Genomic DNA, 17766 nt, shown 5'->3' on the forward strand with positions numbered 1-17766 from the left:
ACTTTTCTTTCTTGCTGTTTTCTGTTTGGCTGATGTCAATAAACCAAGTCAGCTTCATTATTACATGTAAAACATTATGCAAAAGTAGGTGAATCAGAGAGGAAAACTGATTTCCATGTTTTGGTTGCACACACTACGAGACAGTGTAAAAAGACCTAACTGAAAATGCACTTACTTTTTCTTTGGCTTTTGTATTTATAAAATCAAGCATTTCTGCAGTAAGTCTCTGAAAAACCAAGACTTTCTCTATTTTGATTAAGAAAATGTTTTGGCAATAATGCTTGAATCTAACCTACTAGGTTGTTGCTAATCAACCACTCAGGTTTAATTTTCTCTTCCCCCCAAATACTAGTTTTCCAGCCAAGTGTTCATCCTTTTCACTATTACTACTGCTGCTCTCATTTTTATTATTATGTACTGATTTTTATAATGCCTATTAACCCACTAAGTTGCCTTCAGAAGACTTATTTGTCTGAGTATGTGACCAATAAAACTAAAGATGTGTATGGGCAAAGAGGATATGTGTCACAACAAGGAAAACCAAAGAGTGTGTTGGCTCAGTGTTTCATCCCGGCCATGACACAAATAGCAATAAATGTAACGGAAGGACTTTCACTGTCCTGAACAGGTGTCAGGTCAGGCTGCTGGAAAGTCACCTAGTGGTGACACCCCTGGCTGGGGTAACTGGAAGTGCCAAGAAAGGTTCACCTGAAGGATGGGAAACACTTCACAGCCCAGCGCTGGCTCACCTGTGTGGGACAATTTTCAATCTTTCTTTCACATGCACATCAAGTTGCCAGCTCACAATTATCCTTAAATATTTAGATTCCAGAAATCTGCAAAAGCAGGAGATGGAAGCGGGGAGAAAGTGAAAAGACAATTAATCCTCTCCAGTTTTTCCTCCCAGACTGTACATTTAATAGGCAGAAGTACTTAAAACACAAAGATAGGACTTTCTGCACATGATTTTGATACCTACCCTGAAGTACCCTTTCATTCAGCAACTGGGGCTACTTAAGCAGATAGCTGCAAACAGTAAATGTCATTTTGTCCCCATAACACTTTTCTCGCAGTAGACATCAGATTCACGCATTAAGTCCTGTCATGTGCGTCAGGGACACAGACAGGGAATATACGAATTAAAGGCAGAACATCTTTTCTGCCCTTGCTGAAGTTCCACCCTGTCTGCTTGGGGATAATCCTTCCATTTCCACCTCTCTTCTTTCTAATTAAAAAGTAGAAAAAAAACACAAAATCTGACACTATTACACTACTTCTATTCAGCAGATTTATTATTTTAAATTAAAGCTGATCACCTGCTTTGAGATAGCCTAATACAGTGGCAATGTGTACATTCATTACACACAATCCACAGAGACAGCAAGACTACCAGGTTACAGGAAACATTCTTGTTGGACTCCCACTGTGCGCTGAAAACTACTTTCCACTCTATAACTCACAATGTCTTCTGTGTCTATAACTTTTTAACTTAAGCACCTTCTGTACAATGGCTAAAAGTTACCTCTATTATTTCCCAAAGCATTAACTTCTCATATTAAACTATACGAAATTAATATATTGCAGATGACTTACTCTAGCTGCTGTTTTCCTTCATCAAGTCCAACACTCCATTTATCCTTGAAGCTTTTGCCTGTTCCCCTGGGCAAGAGCACAGACTTACACTTTTCCTTTGAAACAGTAAAGTGGGAAATGTTGGAAGGGCAAGGACGGGGTTCATTTTCATGCTGGCCACATAACTCCTCCCTGCTCTGGCAGCTCAGGAATCAGAAGCTGTCAGTTAAAGCTCAGAAATCAGGAGCTCAGTGACTGTCTCCACAAAGTTAAGTTTTTAAAGCACAGAGCATTGAAAACTGAAATCATGGGAGCTGAGGGTGATCAATCACCCATCTCAAGCTGTAGCAATGCCTCAAAACATTACTTTTAACATTGTCGAGGGTTAAGATTGCGGGGTGACAATCAAACCCTGGCAGATGCATTGTTAACCTCCTCTCCCCCCCCACTTCCCCCTTTGCCCCTCCCTCTCCCCCCTTCCCACTCAGGACAGGCGATCGGGAGGGAAAGAAGGACAGAGAGAAGAGAGTTGGAAAAGTTAAAGATGTTTTACTAATGCTACTAATAAGAATAGAGAAAATAATACAAAATATACAAAACCAATCTTGTAAGTCTCAGCAACTGCAGAGCCAGCACCCAAAGTCCTGGATTAGACTCTGCAGCCAACCGGAGCTGGATTCAGTCTCTCACTAGGCCTCCGTTCGCAGGGACGACCAGCAAGGTCCTCTCCTAATGTCAGCCATGAGGAAAAAGGGAAGGAAAAAGGGATGAGATCCCCATGATCTCCCACTTTTATATGAAGTATTCACGTGAATGGAATGTTATACATCATTGGTCAGTCTCTTGGTCACCAGTTTCTCGTTGCCCCTCTTGTGAGATGTCCATCCGTGCTTATCAATAAGTTTGCATTCCATTGCTAGGTTTACCAAAACATGTGTCGGGTTCTCCAGGAAAATGCAGCTAATATGAAGGCTTTAGCTGACAGGCAAAAATTCACTAAAAGAGAAACTTGTTTTTTAACAAAACCAGGACAAACATGAAACTATTTATTTAGCAGCTACCCTGGGTTTACAGTGAAAACTCAATTTCAGCCCTGCTGGAACAAATATAAAAGACTATAAGTATATATCTTTTAATTGATTTTATACATACTTAGAATATGAAGGCTTTTAGTCCTTTGGGAAGTTGGTCAACAAGAGTGAATGAGGTCAAATACCACTAGTAATTTCACAACTCTTGAGTTCGGGCTGATTCTCTGCCATTTCCTGTACAGTGAGTGTGAAACAGGAGAAAGCTCCACTCTGAGAATGTCTTACAGATTATTGACAGTCTCTCTGTACAGACTGTGAATGACAGGTCAAAAAAAAGGGTGTTACTTTATTGTGCTGTCAGTACTCACAAGCTACCTACCAATATTATATGGTAATAACAAAACAAACCCATGATGCAATGCAAAGGAAAGCTACCTATCATTTTTAGAACGTGTCACATAGCTTCTAAATGTATTAATTAATATCTCTGATGAAATTACATCATTAATAGGAATTCTCATTAGCATTAATAGATGCTAACAGGAGCAGCAGATATAATTCTCCATGCAAATATTCTGATTTGTTTGCAAGGATAGATGCAGTCTCAATCCAAAACCACCACGTGACAGGAGTAAGTTTTGGGCCACTGAATTTGTGTTCCAGAGAAGTCTTACACAGAAATATAGATGTATACTGTGTGTGCCACACGATGGGCTGGAAGGCTGGGGATCAGGTCTTCCTAGGTCTCCCAGTACGTCTGAAGCTAATGATTAACATTAGACATATTTACTCTTCCAGGGTAGAGCTGGTAGTTGATTGTAAGACCTTTTATAAATACTGATAGCATGCAAGAGACAGCCATCTATGCAAGTAATTTATAGTTCAGCCATATATTATGAATTTAACTGCTTTACAAAGACATACAAACCAGATGCTACTCCTCATGTTATTGTATGACTTTCTTTATGCAAAAACTTTTCTCAGTAACAATATAAGGGAAAAACCAAGTAAATAGACACAGGTCAGGTGAGAACTCTGAATGAGGGGAATTGGTTTCAAAAGTAGACCAAGGTCACATCTCCGCAAGCAGGTTTGTGTATGACAGCCCATGGGTCTGGACAGAGCTCTGAAACTGAGAAGCTCCAAACGGGCTTAGACACTTGTATACGTTTTTCATCTGGAAATACAATGCTTCTATACATGTATATATCATGTACAGATATTTTGCTGTAGCAGCTTAGAATCTCGTAATTTATCACAACTATTCCACTGGAAATAGAAATATTACAGTATAATAACAGTTCTAAATATAAAAACAGACTGCAGAGCCCCCCAGCCACACTGCTACAGCTTTGCTGGACTGCAGCTCTCTGCACGCAGGCCCCACTATCTAGAAATTAAAAGATAGAGCAAGCAGAAGTATTGCAGTTCCTTGACTATTCCAACCACAAATTAAGCTGTGTGCAACTTATATGCAATAAAGTGCAAATAGATTGCACCTTTTATCACTTACTCTTAGCTTTTGTTTTATGGTTTTGATGTGTTTAGTCACAGTTAGCATGGTTCCAGTACATATATCTACATGTTTTTGAGATAAGACTGAAAAAAAGAGTATAGTTTCTGGTAGTCTAAAATGCAGGCATTTAAATAGAGCTTGTTACATTTGGCAGTGCTAACATAATAATCTAGCTGCAAAGAAGGATTAGAAATATACTTCAAGTGAACATTTAGATGTGCAAATCCTCTGGAAAAATCCCAGTTTTTCCCTACTTTCTTTAATGCACTTCTCACATGAAGTCTGTAGGTTGTGAAACTCTTCAGACTGTCAACTCCAGGGAATTAAGTCATTTTCAACTTAAAACAAGCACAGGAAAGTCCAAACTGAGGTCAGTCCTTAGTCTGTGTTAAAATTATGGAACACAGAAGAAAATGGGGTCTCTGTCCCCAAAGCTAAAAACTCTTTGGGCCAAACTCCACTTGATTTCAAAGCTAGATTCAGAGAGCAAAAAGCTTTTAAAGAATGATTAAATCCAGTATACATAAGCCACTGACAAAACCTAAATTTTAAAGACAAAAAGGAGAAGGATGCATGCAACATTTTTCAAACAGTGTCAAACAGAATCTGACACAAATCAAAGAACGTCAGTTGAAGTCTTTGACATACAGCCCAACAAGCTTTGCTCTCAGCCATTAGCCAGGTCTCTCCAAGAGCTTCGTTGACAGGAGGTGCAAGCGCTGCACGTCAGATGGACCCAAGAATCTGAAGTACCCCAGGGACCGAACCCAGCAAAACTCCAGCACCTTGGGCTTCACCAAGGAAAGCATATGCTGCAGCCTTTGATGGGATTACAAGACACACATAACCCCACATGCCACTGGAGCACAACTGTATCAATACCATGGGAGATACCAGACCCTCTGAACAGGAATCTGGCAAGTTCCCGTGTAAGACTTTTTTGACTTCCTGGTATAACCAATTTAATATTTCTGAAATATGTGCAAGGACTTGAAGGTGTTGGGACACAGACAGTGTGTAGAAGATGTCAGCACCTAGAAACATTTCTGGGGTGCTTCCAAGTGTGCTCACTGCAGACTGATATCCATTCCTCTCCTTACAGCAATAACGGGCAGTGTGTGTTACACTTCACTGGTGTCACCTCCCAGAGGCCCAGAAAATCTACTACACATGCCACTGGCATTACAAACAACTATTAATAGACATATATGGAGGTGTATTAAGGACATATAGATGAGGTTCTTAGGGACATGGTTTAGAGGTGGACTTGGCAGTGCTAGGTTAATGGTTGGACTAAATGATCTTAAAGGTCTTTTCCAACCAAAACTATTCTATATAGGAGAGCTGAGCTGAAGTGAGAATGACCATACTTTGCTGATGTTTTCAGCATTTCGGACAGCTCACTTCTCCATGCACCTCCATGGCTCTTTTCTTGCTTAGTATGGGAAGCTGTCTTCTTCCACCTGATAGCCATTTCCCATTCCTACTAATGTCAATTATTAACTTCTGCACTTGAATTGTGGAGGAGACAGAGGGTGTTGAGAACATAGAGACATTACTACTGGAAAGGTTAAACTTGTGAAGTGCAGAGACTTCCTACAAGGTGCGCAAGTTCTTAACTGGGTCACAACTCCACAGAAAAGCTAACAAAATTGGACTATTCTGTATTAGCTGTTCCACAATAACTGCCCATATTGACTATCTCCTCAGTAGTTAATGCTAGCTTGTACTGCTGTACCTGACCTATTTATTCTTGATGCCTGGTCAATTCCTCCATATAGGCCAAGCCCAAATAATTATACTTTTGCCATTAACCCTAGACTTAGAAAATGTCTACCCATGGGCTTTACAGTAAGCCTTGGCTTAAATCTCAGCAGCTTCAAAAACTATCTTCTTTTTGGCAGCCCTAATAACATCAAAAAATGGGCTAGATAATAATAACAATAATAATCATTATGATTTTAATTTTTACAGTATTTTGTCACCTGAAAATGCGAATATTAGTTTGAACACTGGCACAAAGCCTCCGCTTGAATGAGCATTGGTGAAAATGCCCTGAGCATGTTCTTCCCACTCTCGAGGGCTTGGGTGCCCAGGCCCAGCTTGGGAAGAGCAGGGCTGGTGGCCTTGGAGAAAGCTGCCATGAAGACAGCCAGAAGCCTCAGCAAGGGCCACCCCCTTGCCCTGGGAGCTGCTGTTAAACAGAGGCTGTGCACCTGGGCCTTGCCCCAGCTACAGTCCCTCACACGTCCCAGCTGTGCCTGTGCATGGTCAGTGCCACATTGATCAGGGCCTTGACCCCCCCGACTGATGCCCCAACCTGGCCTCAGCCCAGCCACACCACCACTGGCCTGCTCAGCCAGCACAGGACCATGGCTGATAATGGTCACTGTCACCAGGCCTGAGCCTGACATGACTTCATGGTTTGACCTTGGCCCTGCATCATCACCACAGGCCTGCCCCATGAGGCCTTGCCCTGCCAGCCCTGTGGGGAGCCCCTGTGACCCCAATAATGTGAAGAAAGAAAAGCTGCATTCACTGCACTGCGAGACTGGCTCTTCCAAACATAACACACTTCAAAAGGTGCTTCTGAGTCTCCTCCTGCCCCCTCACATATTGTAGAAAACACCCTGATCTCAAACACAAAGTACAGAGCTTTAGAGGACTGACCTTCCATTAACATTGAAATTAGTTGATTATGAAAAGACAAGATCAAAGAGCTGGCAGCAATGCTGGTCCAGACTGCTCTGTAGACTAAAACTGGAGTTACACCAGACTTCAGTTTAATTAGCCCAGATACACAGGGATAAAACTGAAACAAAAAATGGCACGCCAAGCTGCACCCATCTGCCCCAGCAGTTACCACCTGCTCTCCCTCAGTTCACGTGAAGCCCCAGACCTTGACTCCAGATCCCACCACAAGATAGAATTATTAAAAAACAGTGATGAGGGAAAAACTTGATATGCAACTTAACTGATTGCCTTTGGTTTACAGTATACCCACCTGAACAAGGGGAGTCCCAAAGTGGGATTATTTATGACAGTAATTGTTTATCAAACCTAGTAAAGGTTTTTAAATCACAGTCTTCCCTGCCATTTTTGCTTCTATTTATACTTCTTTAGCATATTAGTGCTTCAGGGCTTCAAGGACCTGTTTTCATAAGTGTTTACAAACCACTAAACACCCTGGTGGCACGGTATCCGTAGTAAATAATAATAGTATCTCCTCCACAAACAAGACACTATAGAGCACCTGTGTCCTGAAACATCCCGGGTGGAGTATCTCTTACGAAAGAATTTCTTTATTAATGCTTTGTTCAAAGAGGGAGCTCCACTGAACAACAATATACCCAAGTGGTGCTGTCCTGGTATCCTGCTCTCCTCACCCATGCAGCTTATGGGTATTTTGGGGTTGATCCTAAAAATTATTTGTAATTATAAGGAGATGTGTCCCTGATCTAGATCCCTAATACCCAATAAGTTATTCTTAGTCTCCAAGAGGCTGCGAGAGGGTCAAAAGGACTACTTCTTCAAATATGACACAATAAAGGCTGCAATGTCAGACCCCTCAAATGGTAAGCAAGACGAAGCACCAAGAAGGCACTGAGTATGGCTGCACCTCTGCAACAAATGCCTTCCAAGGTCACAAGTATGGGAAAAGGCAAAAAAATACATTCCCTATGCAGCATTTTATTCCCACCTTGTATTGTCATACCTGTGAGAGCAAATGTCAGTCCAGAGAATACAGTAAGGAGTTACTTGCAACAAATGATGAACTCAGGAAATGATTGGCCATAAGGCAGGAAGAACAATTGTGTTCCTGTAACAAATAACTACGTCCAAATGATGTGTTGTAGAGACTATCTAGAACAAAATAAGGAAGGGGTTCATCTTTCCCACAAGAATCATATGTTGTTATTAATGGGTCACCAAGAGAGAAGCAGTGAGTGGTGCTGACTGTAGCTCCCAGTTAATTTATTTTGCTTTCCATCTTTACATTTGAGGATAAATTAAAACAAACTTCTGCTTTGCTGTCATCTATTCCCATTGTCATAGATCTGTAAGAATAAAGCTACTAAATAAAAAGCAAAAGCATAAACCAACCTGGAAATAAACAAAACAAATTAAAGCAAAGAGAATGAGTGCTCTTTTCTCCCAAAAGCTCAATTTCTCTTTCCTCTTTTTTTTTTTTTTTTCCCCCAGTTCCTATTAATAAACAGTGGCTAATGCCCAAGATACGTTATTGAACTAGTAATCTTTTTTTTTTTTTTCCATTCTTCCTATTGAAAAAAGAAAAAAATCCTTACACAATACAGGCATAGTTACTTCTCGAAACATGATCTAGCAGGTAAACTGCTATTCAGGGAGGCAGGTTCAGTGGCTTAGTCTCTCAGTTTCCAGTGTCTCATTTGAAGGTGAAGATAACAGTATTTCCCTTTTTCTCAAGGATTAATAAACTCAAATGGCACAAGGCTATTATATGTAGTCATAATAGGGGCATTATATGAAGAAAATAAATTAAAGAATTCGGAGTTCTTCTGCGTTGTTATATGCAGGGACAGGAGTTGGACTTGATGATCCTTGTGGGCCCCTTCCAACTCAGGACATTCTATGAAAACATTCCATGAAATTCATCCATAGCTCTTCTGCATTATCTCCCAACTGTTCATTTTCAGACAACCTGTGAATGTACCAGCTCCCTCTCCCCAGGCCTCCCCTACCTGCTGCCTCTTTTGAGTAGCTGGCTCCATGTCTCCAAGCTGCTCTCGTCTCTGCTGCTTTCTCTGGTCCCTGGTGCTGTTTCAGCGGTGGAGGTGCATCTCTGCACCTCGTGCTCGGGCACTCTGAGGCATCAGAGCCCCAAAGCTGACTGGAAAGAGACCTACTCTGGCACTGTGTCTCTCCACGCTCTGCAGAGGGAGGAGCTGCCTCGGAGCTAAAAGGCAGCAGCTCCTCCTCTGTATCCCACAGCTTCTTGCCCTATTGCTGTCAAGCCTTCCTACAGGGACAGCCCATCCCTCTGCAACCTGCCAGGCTCTGCAGTGCTGTCCTGAGGAGACTGGAAGCAGCCAGCCTCCCTTGTCACCCTGCCCATGAGCTTCTTGGAAAAAGGACAGAAAAGAGAAGCACCTACAGGTTTGTTAGGCCTTTGGGACCTGGGGCTCTGCATGCAAATATCAGCTGCCAATTCTTTTTTAATTTCTGTCCCCAGCAGCTGCAGAACAACACCTGAGAAAATGAGTTGGGTGTACCCTGAAGCCTTGAAACCAGAAGTCAAATAACACCTAGAATGTTTTTATGTCATGATTTCCAGGCCTATTTCATTATGTATGGAAAGCTGACCTGTGGTATTAATACCTGTGCCTACAGCAAGCATTCACTGTGTCCTTAAGGAGCCATCTGAACATGATAGTGTCCTCTGATGATGCTGGATTCCTCCCTGTCTTCTCCTGGGAATCTGTGACTGAAACATCTGGGAGAAGGAACCTTCTTCCACAAGCATCTGCAAAATCATCAGTTTTGTCTAGGCTTACTGAAACCGCATTTGTAACTAAGTTTGACTTCTGTCTTAACATTGCAATTATTATTACAGAACAACGCATGTATATTCCATTTTTTCTCCCATGCTAACACTTACAATAAATGAGTTTTTTTCCAAGTTGGTATCATGAATGAGATTGGATTTGATGAACAACAAAGAATACTGAAGCTGAGCGTTACCCAAGTTCAAAACTGACATGTATTTTTTCTTTTAAATTATTAAATGTGTGGCTACTAAGTGTCTAAAGGCTTTTCAGTGCATGTGGCAATGAATAGTCACATGAGTTATACCAAAGCTGACTGTTGTTGCTTCTGTGAAAATGTTTCATGGCAGAAAAGAGCCAGGTGTGGTTGGTTTGCTGTTGCCAGTCCAAGGTACTGCTGAGCGGAGCCACGAGAGGGCACTGGAAAGGAGAAAAGAGGCAAAAAATGCGGTCCTGGGAATCAGCAGCCCATGGCACACCAGGAGCTCGGCTCCCTGTCAGTAACTAGAAATGAAAGTCCAACAGGTCACACAGTTCATGCCTGCATAAAAGGAAAAGCAAAACTTAAGAGGTCTTCCCAGCCAGGCTCAGAGGTCTGAAGCCTGCCAAGGGAGCAGAGAAGGTTGCTGGTACCCAGAGGATGTGCTGGGGCACCAGGAGGAACAGGCAGGGACAGCAGAAAGTGGGGCCCTCGGCTGCACAAATGTGCACAGCTGTCCACAAAGGTCACACGATCCCTCTCCGCACAAAGGCCACAGAGAGAAATGGAGGTGGAGGGGGGCTGTATAAAGCAATTAGCCTTTCCCCAAAGATGCGTTTAATTTCACAAAAGTGTGGGCTGTCTGGGTGAAGAGAGATCCAGTGGTTCCAGTGCAGGTAAGCAGTAAGAAAAGAAAAAATAAAAAACATTTGTCTGAAGACATCACAGTTACTTAGCTGAGCTCCATGCATTTGAGGAGATATTGGTCAGTATTTCATGCTGCACTGCAATACATTCATGTTCATGTGAAAATCAGCTCCTCTGAACCATGTTTGTAATTTGTTGGACAAGGTAAATCATGCAGGATGACAGGATTCATCTTTTGATCTTATTTCTGATTTTGTCTTTCAAAATTAACTGATGTTAACATTTGCTTATGTGACAAATGAAGCCTGTAAAAAGAGAGAAGCCCATTCCTGCTTTTTTGATTCCAGAGTTGTATCTGGGAATGGATTTCCATTTTTCATTGATCCTTTAAGAGATTCGCAGACAGGTATATGCTCGGTTGTATGACATCAAACAGCACATGCAAGATGAGTGCAGTCATTAGAACCTGACTTGTGATCTGCCAGCAAACACTCCATTCTCTCTGTCAATCCAGTCTGGGTTAATCCCTACAGTGACATGCGATATTGTAAATAAAGAGGGTCATGAGCCCACTTGTTATTATTTACATGTTCCCTGGCCCTGACCAGCTCAAACTAGCTCTTTCCAAAACCGTGATCAAGAGCAGTTCAGGGGACAATCCACTTCAGTGACTTCATGCAAAAAAGCAGTATTGATGAAACTGCACTTCTGTTTCACAGCACCTCCTATACCTTTCATTTGCTTGATGGCATAAATCAAATAGCTTCAAAATCACACTTTGAAAGCACTCCAGGAGTGGGCTGCCACAGTGCTCAGGCTTTCTTTTAAAACTTTTGAACTGAAAAAAATCATGTAGAAAGTTAATTATCCAAATAATTGTAATAAGAATGACAAACAGCCAAGGGGGCAGGTGTATGGGACCAAAAGGAACAAATGCAATTTTGTTTAGAGCCTCTGAAGCTCACTGTGGTCATATAGGAACTGCAGGATTTAGCCCTCCGGGGTGATCACTGTTATTACTTAGATTATAACAGCACGAGGCAACACCACATGGACTGAACCCGTCTGGTCCTTATGGGAGTCCCCTGGCCTGAAAAGTTTACAGCCTAAATAAGACCAGGTAGACAAGTGGAGTGAGAAAGTACTTTTATTAGGCCCAAGAGAGATTAAGAAAGTTGCCCAAGGACACATACAAAGCCTTTGACAGATCCAGGAGTTCAACCTAGATTTGAATATGGTGCCCTGAATCATAAATCTCCTAGACTTAAAGTAGACTCAGTAAAGCATCACCAGAAACATCTTGTTATACTATATCCATTTTGACAGCTTTTGACAAGTTCTAAGTACACAGACGGAGAAACAAATAGAAATTTGGGGGCAGGTGAAAGCCTTGAGTTCAAAAGCAGGTTATTTTTTCCCAAACCTCTCTGCAGCATTGGAAGCCTCACTGCATTTGCTCCACTTTCAAAGCCTTATCTAGAATTTTAAACTTACAACTATTCAGCCATATCATTCTCCATATCCAGCAAAACATTACTCCCTTTTTTTTTTTTTTTGGGTCATAATAGGACACATGAAACAGAAATTAATCAAAGAAAGGTAATGTCAAAAGAAAGAAAATGCCAAACTTAACTCAGGCTGTGTTCATATGCTACAGAAAATGAAGACATTTTGCTGGATGCAAGTCAGTGTTGACACATAATGTTTAACCATGCCCGTCATAAAATCCACTTGACTGAAATAAAAATACACAGTACAAAAATCCACTTGACAGAAATGTTACTCATTAACATTCCTTCTAAATCTTACATGAAAGCATTACTTGTGAAAAGTAATGTGCCTACTTGAGAATCTGAGAGGACTTCCCCTTGCAAACTCCCCACAAGGTACCTCAAGTCTCATCTGGAGGAAGAAACTATAACCTTTAATGAGAATTTCCTTGACTTTCGTTTTCACTATCAACACAAATAGATTTAGTGATTGCACACAGGGTACAGAGGAGCCAGAAAGTAGTTCGAGGCTGTTCTGTTTCTTCACACAGCACATACAGATGTTTGACTGGCGTACCTGAATGCCGAGGGAATTCATTTAACCCACTTGAAAGGTCTTCTGAATAACGTTTCAGTCAGGTGAGTGCCTGGCTTGGTTTCCAAAAGCTGCCAGGATCGGCTCCGGGATCAGCCCGAGAGCCGAGGAACCGCCGCGTTTCCCTGAAAGGTGCCGCACAACTTCGCGCCACTGCTGTCTCCCCGGGTACCAGTGTTCAGCCCACAGCTCCTGCCAGCGACCCACTGACAGCCACAAGTGGCTTCCTCCACCTCGGGGAAGGAGAGGAGACACGGGGAGCAGCAGCCGTGACTCAGAACCGTCTCTGTCACAACACGCGTTTCCCAAACACTTCGATGCTGCAGATGCCCGGGTCGGGCGGCCCCGCAGCAGCCGGCGCTGGCCAGGGGCTCTCACTCTCTCCCGGTGCTCCGGCGGGACCAAAGGCCCCGCGCAGCCAGCCCGACCCGCACAGCCCCGCCGCCCGCTCGCCTCGGCGGGGAGAAGCAGCCGCGGACTCCGCCGCCCCCCCGCCACCCGCTCCCCGCCGCCAGCCCCGCTGCCCGGCTCCGCGTCTCACACCTCGCGCGGGCACGGCGGGCAGCGCCGGGGTGTTAAAGCCGGTACCTGACTCTGTCCTTCTCTGCCCGCCGGAGCTCCGAGTCTCTCTGCAGCACCCGAAAAATCGCCCTGGCTTCCTCCTCGTTTAAAAAACTGAGATCTGGTCCCTGAGGCGCTGCGGTCATGGCTTTCTTATTTTCGGGGGAGCAGGCGGAGGCGGGCGGGCAACGCTGACCCCCTCGGAGCCTGGGGCGACACCAGCATGGCCGAGCCCCGGGAGGAGCCGCGCACGCCGGCACCCGCGGGACGCGCTTCCCTCTGGACGGCGGGACCCGGAGCCGCGGCCGCCCGGTACCGCACCGTCCCGCCGCGCGTTGGGCAACACCCTCCGCAGCGAGCGCGGCCCGGCGGGGCGGGCGGGAACGAGAGGCCGCCCCGCTGCCGTGGCCGGGGCAGAACCCGGAGCCGCCGCCCGCCGCATGCCTGCCTCCCGCCGCGGGCGGGCCGACGCTTGAGTCAGGCATTCGCGCCGGGCGTTTGGCGCGGTGCGTGCCTTGGCGCTGCCGGGAGCGGCACAGGCCCGCCCAGGGGCATCGCTGCGGGTCCCCCCGCGGCCGGCGGCGGTCAGGGCGCGCATGCCGCCGGGCAGCCCCGCTGCGCCTCGGCCCGGCTGGCACCGCCCGCCTCGGGCCCCGCGGCGGCTCGTTTGCGGCCGTGAGGCGGGGCCGCCGCCGAGGCGATCCCCGCAGCACCGGAGCGCGGCCCCTCGGCCGCTCACCGCCACGGGGCCGCCACCGGCAGCGCCCGCGCTTCTCCGTCCTGCCACCGCTGAAGGACGTGCCTGTCGTCCTGCGGAGTGGGAACACAGCGATAACTTTTCCACGGGGGAAGAATGGGGCAGTGTTTCGTGTGTACGCTTCTTTAAGGTTTCTTTAAGGTTTTCTCGAATAAGTCCTTGACCTGAGCATTATAACTGCATCTCAGCAGTAATTTCATCTCGTTCACTTCTGAAGGCTCTAATGCAACTCGGCTCCGTGCTGGTGCTGGTGGGAGCAGCACAAACAGGTCTGTCTCTCCAAAGTACATGTCTATCTGATGCGCTGTACTAGTGGAACAGTTAGTAAAATGACCCTTGACATTTTTCCATCAAAGAAGGGCTTTATTCAGAACTGAACTGCAGATATGAGCAGGGCTGTATGGGGAAAGAAAATTAACCACATTTTTTGTTACATAAAAGCAAGTTGGTGGAAACAGCGGCAGGGCAGCATGCAGTGACAGCAGGGCCGAGCTGCACATAGCTGCCTTCCTACCCCTCAGTGGGCTGACGTGCAAGAATGCTTCCCCACTGGGAAGTCGTGGTGCAAGTGGAAATAAGGACCTTAGGGCTCAGTGGGAATAATAGGTTGCATGAGGGTCCTTGTTTTGGTGTAGCTTCTTGCATCACTAGTCTGGCCCAAAGAGGAACTTGCCTGATTCCTGGTGACCAAACAACAAAAACAAGACTATAAGACAACTTATTAAAATGCACTGAAAGCTATGAAGAATGCTAATGTTTAGAAGATGTCAAGAAGAGGTGTCTCCCACAGAGAAAAGACACAGCGAATTTTTATGCTTCTTCATAAAGTCAAGCAGTTTGTTTCTAAAGTTGCAAGAGTCACAGCCATCATTGGTGCATTAGGACCCTACAGATCTTTCTTTGGGTAAACGTCCCATCCTCCCCATTCTGTTGTGTTGAGCGTAGCAGAGTGTCTGTTCTACTTGCCACATAGTGGAGTGAATGTTTTACCAGCAGAAGTTGAGAGTGGAGTTCTCCCCAGGGCTCTCCCAGGTAGCGGATCACACACCAGTCTCCCTTTCTGCCTGGCATCTGCAGGATATGGGAAGCAATTGCTGACAATGCTACTGCATCTCACTGGATCTGCTCCCAGGGCTGAGGGGGAAGGCAATGACATTTTTCTCATCGCAATGAACCTCATCAATACCCACCCTGGACTTAAAGCCAATGCTTTATATTATTGGTAAAGTTGTACTTTTTAAACTTCTTATGGAAGTTCGACGTTCAAGGCCAGGCTGGACAGTGCTCTGAGCAACCTGATCTAATTGAAGATGTCCCTGCTCATTGCAGGGGATTTGCACTAGGTGACTTTTTAAAGTGTCTTCCAACCCAAACCATTCTGTGATTCTAGGATAAAAATAAATACATACAGAATACATAAGAAGGATGTGTGTGTTCTTACGAGTTTGCAAAGACAGTTACATACTATAGTTACGTTAGTTACGTATAGTTACGTATAGTTACAAAGAAGGGGTGATGTTCCCCTGTAAATTTGGTAACTTCATCTATAATTGTATATATCCTGCATGTAAGTCAAGAGTGGAATCCGTATTTCTAAGTTTATGTCATTTTTTTTCTTTTTTTCTAGCAATCTGATTAATTTCACCTTTTTTTCATTACCAAAGTACATGTTAGCATATTTTCAGTGCAGAGGGAAGCAGGAACAAGATGTTCATTTAATCTATGAGCAATGCATAGTCTTGTATACCAAACACTCAATGTATAGTCAATGTATACCAAACAAATAAGTTTTTCATTACAAAGTGATGGGATTATTTAGAAGATTAACAGGTGCATACACTAGTGGCTTTAGAGAAATGCTGCCAGACATCACGGTGGTTATTATTTAAATGGCTTTTATCCAGAATATTTAGAGATCTGGGCATAGCCATTTTGTATTATAAGAAGACCTTCATTTTAGACATCATCTTTGATATGTCATATCAGCATTTCCAAATATGGATTGGATCATGACTAGAAAAAGCAGCTGTCTATGCAGTCTTCTACTAGAATTTTATTTAGTGAAAAATAATCACTTTCCCAAGTCTCTTCATCACTACACCTCACTTTAATGTATTTTCCTATATGGATCATGATGGCAAGGGAGCACTACCTGTATTCCAGTATTTACAGTCTCTAGCACGCTATGTACTTCAATTTCTGTTGCATAAACCTAAGACAGGGTACCTGCTCTAATTATTTTTTCCATGATTTTTAGCTAACAGCTGTTCCAGGAAGCTGCAGAAGTGTTTTGTTGTAACTAAGTAGCATTTCTTCTATTTAATGACCTGAAACAGAGGGCCAAAATAGCATATGAGAGACTGCAGGCATGGCATGTCTATTAATAATGTTAATTGCCAATGCCACTGAAGAGGATGCTGACACACATTCCTTAATTAAAGGGCAAATTCTTCAAAAACTGCATTTCACAAATACTGTTGTATTAATGGGTGATGTTAACTCCACTTACTCTCGGTGAAGGATTTCAAAGTGTAGGACTCCAAAAAGCCTGAAGGACTGTTTCTAAAAGTTGATCTGTAGCTAGAGAACCAGGGGGAATGTGTAGGAGTTTTGGGTGAATCTCGTAGCAATTGGCCTTGAGGCTCGTATCAGCCTTGAGGCTTGGAAGAACTGTAAGGTCTTGTCTGTTCCTGTTGAACTAATTACTGTGTAAATTGTCATTCAGATCAGTGAAGGCTAGTTTAATTAACTCCCTGTGTTACGTGAAAAATGCTTCATGGCTGGCAAAGAATAAATGAGGCGTCTTTCATTTAAAATGTATTAGATCTGCTTGTTGTGTTTGAAATAACTATTTCTAACACTAACCTAGATCAAAAATAGTTTGATCATACTACTTGTAAGAACAAAAGCAATGCCTCTCATTCTGTTTAATAAGCCAGTCATTTATATCTCATTTTACCCTAACAGTTGTTACTGATTTTTGTGTATTAACTTAACAGCTAGAGGTCCAGATGAGTTTCAGGGGACGTGGTGGCTTGCAGTCCATGGTTCCCACTCCACAGGTAGACATTTCCACTGAGTAGTGAGTGTCCCACTTCAAAAGAGCTTTGGAGTTTCATTGAGGCGTTCTAGCTCTGAAGTGGTAGACTTTGAAGATTGCCTGGATGTCAGCATCTGAATACTGCTCGTGTTATTACAGCCGTTTGTGTGCCACGCAGCCGCTCGTGAGGCAAGGAGGGAGCCGGGAGCGGCTGAGCAGGCCGCAGAGCGCAGGCCATTGCTGTCCACCCTGGAACCGCCATGGGCAGTGCGCCTGCTCCCACAGCAAACACCACCTTCACAAGTCACATCTCGCAGTCTGTGTGGCTGCCGACTGCTCCTTTTCACAATTTCCTCAAGCACTTCCTCCCTCTCAGTCTCTCATTCAGCCTCTTCTCTTTCCCTCCCATCCCTTGAGCGTGGGCCGCTCCCTTCCCCCACTGTTAGACTCTGCCCTGCCAATGTGGCGGATTTCTTCACCTGACAAGCGCTACTTGCTGCTGCTGCTGCCTCTCATTGTAGCGCCTTCCTACCCCATACATTGTCTATATGAACTCCTCAATTATTTTTCCAGTACAGGGCTGTTTCTGCTGAAATACACTTAGAACAGGGCTGTCAAGCTCATTTTCACTGGGGGCCACATCAACCTCGCAGTTGCCTTCAAAGGGCTGAACGTAATTTGAAGACTGTATAAATGTAGGAGTAGTTACATTTATACAATCCTAAAATTACATTTGGTACTTTGAAGGCTACTGTGAGGCTGATGTGACCCCCAGTGAAAATAAGCTTGACATCCCTGTCTTAGAATGATGCAAGGGCAACATAGCAACATT

General features: G+C 44.2%; 1 protein-coding gene across 2 annotated transcripts in view; it reads right to left on the reverse strand.

The window, feature by feature from the left end:
- Positions 1 to 13708, reverse strand: part of EXPH5 (exophilin 5) — a 36379-nt gene extending 22671 nt beyond the window's left edge. Inside the window, exons 1-2 of one of the 2 annotated variants that reach the window (XM_071803845.1) lie at positions 13165 to 13252; positions 12559 to 12809 (exon numbers count right to left, since the gene is read on the reverse strand). Coding sequence is in view for 1 of the 2 variants with exons in the window: in XM_065831466.2 (XP_065687538.2) it covers positions 13165 to 13622 (458 nt within the window). In the remaining variant the exon portion in view is untranslated. Of the gene's footprint in view, positions 1 to 12558; positions 12810 to 13164 lie in introns of both variants that reach the window. The other variant, XM_065831466.2, reaches the window with a different exon arrangement.
- Positions 13709 to 17766: the final 4058 nt, after the last annotated feature.

This window comes from Patagioenas fasciata, chromosome 1, assembly GCF_037038585.1.
Source record: "Patagioenas fasciata isolate bPatFas1 chromosome 1, bPatFas1.hap1, whole genome shotgun sequence".
Lineage (NCBI taxonomy): Eukaryota > Metazoa > Chordata > Aves > Columbiformes > Columbidae > Patagioenas > Patagioenas fasciata.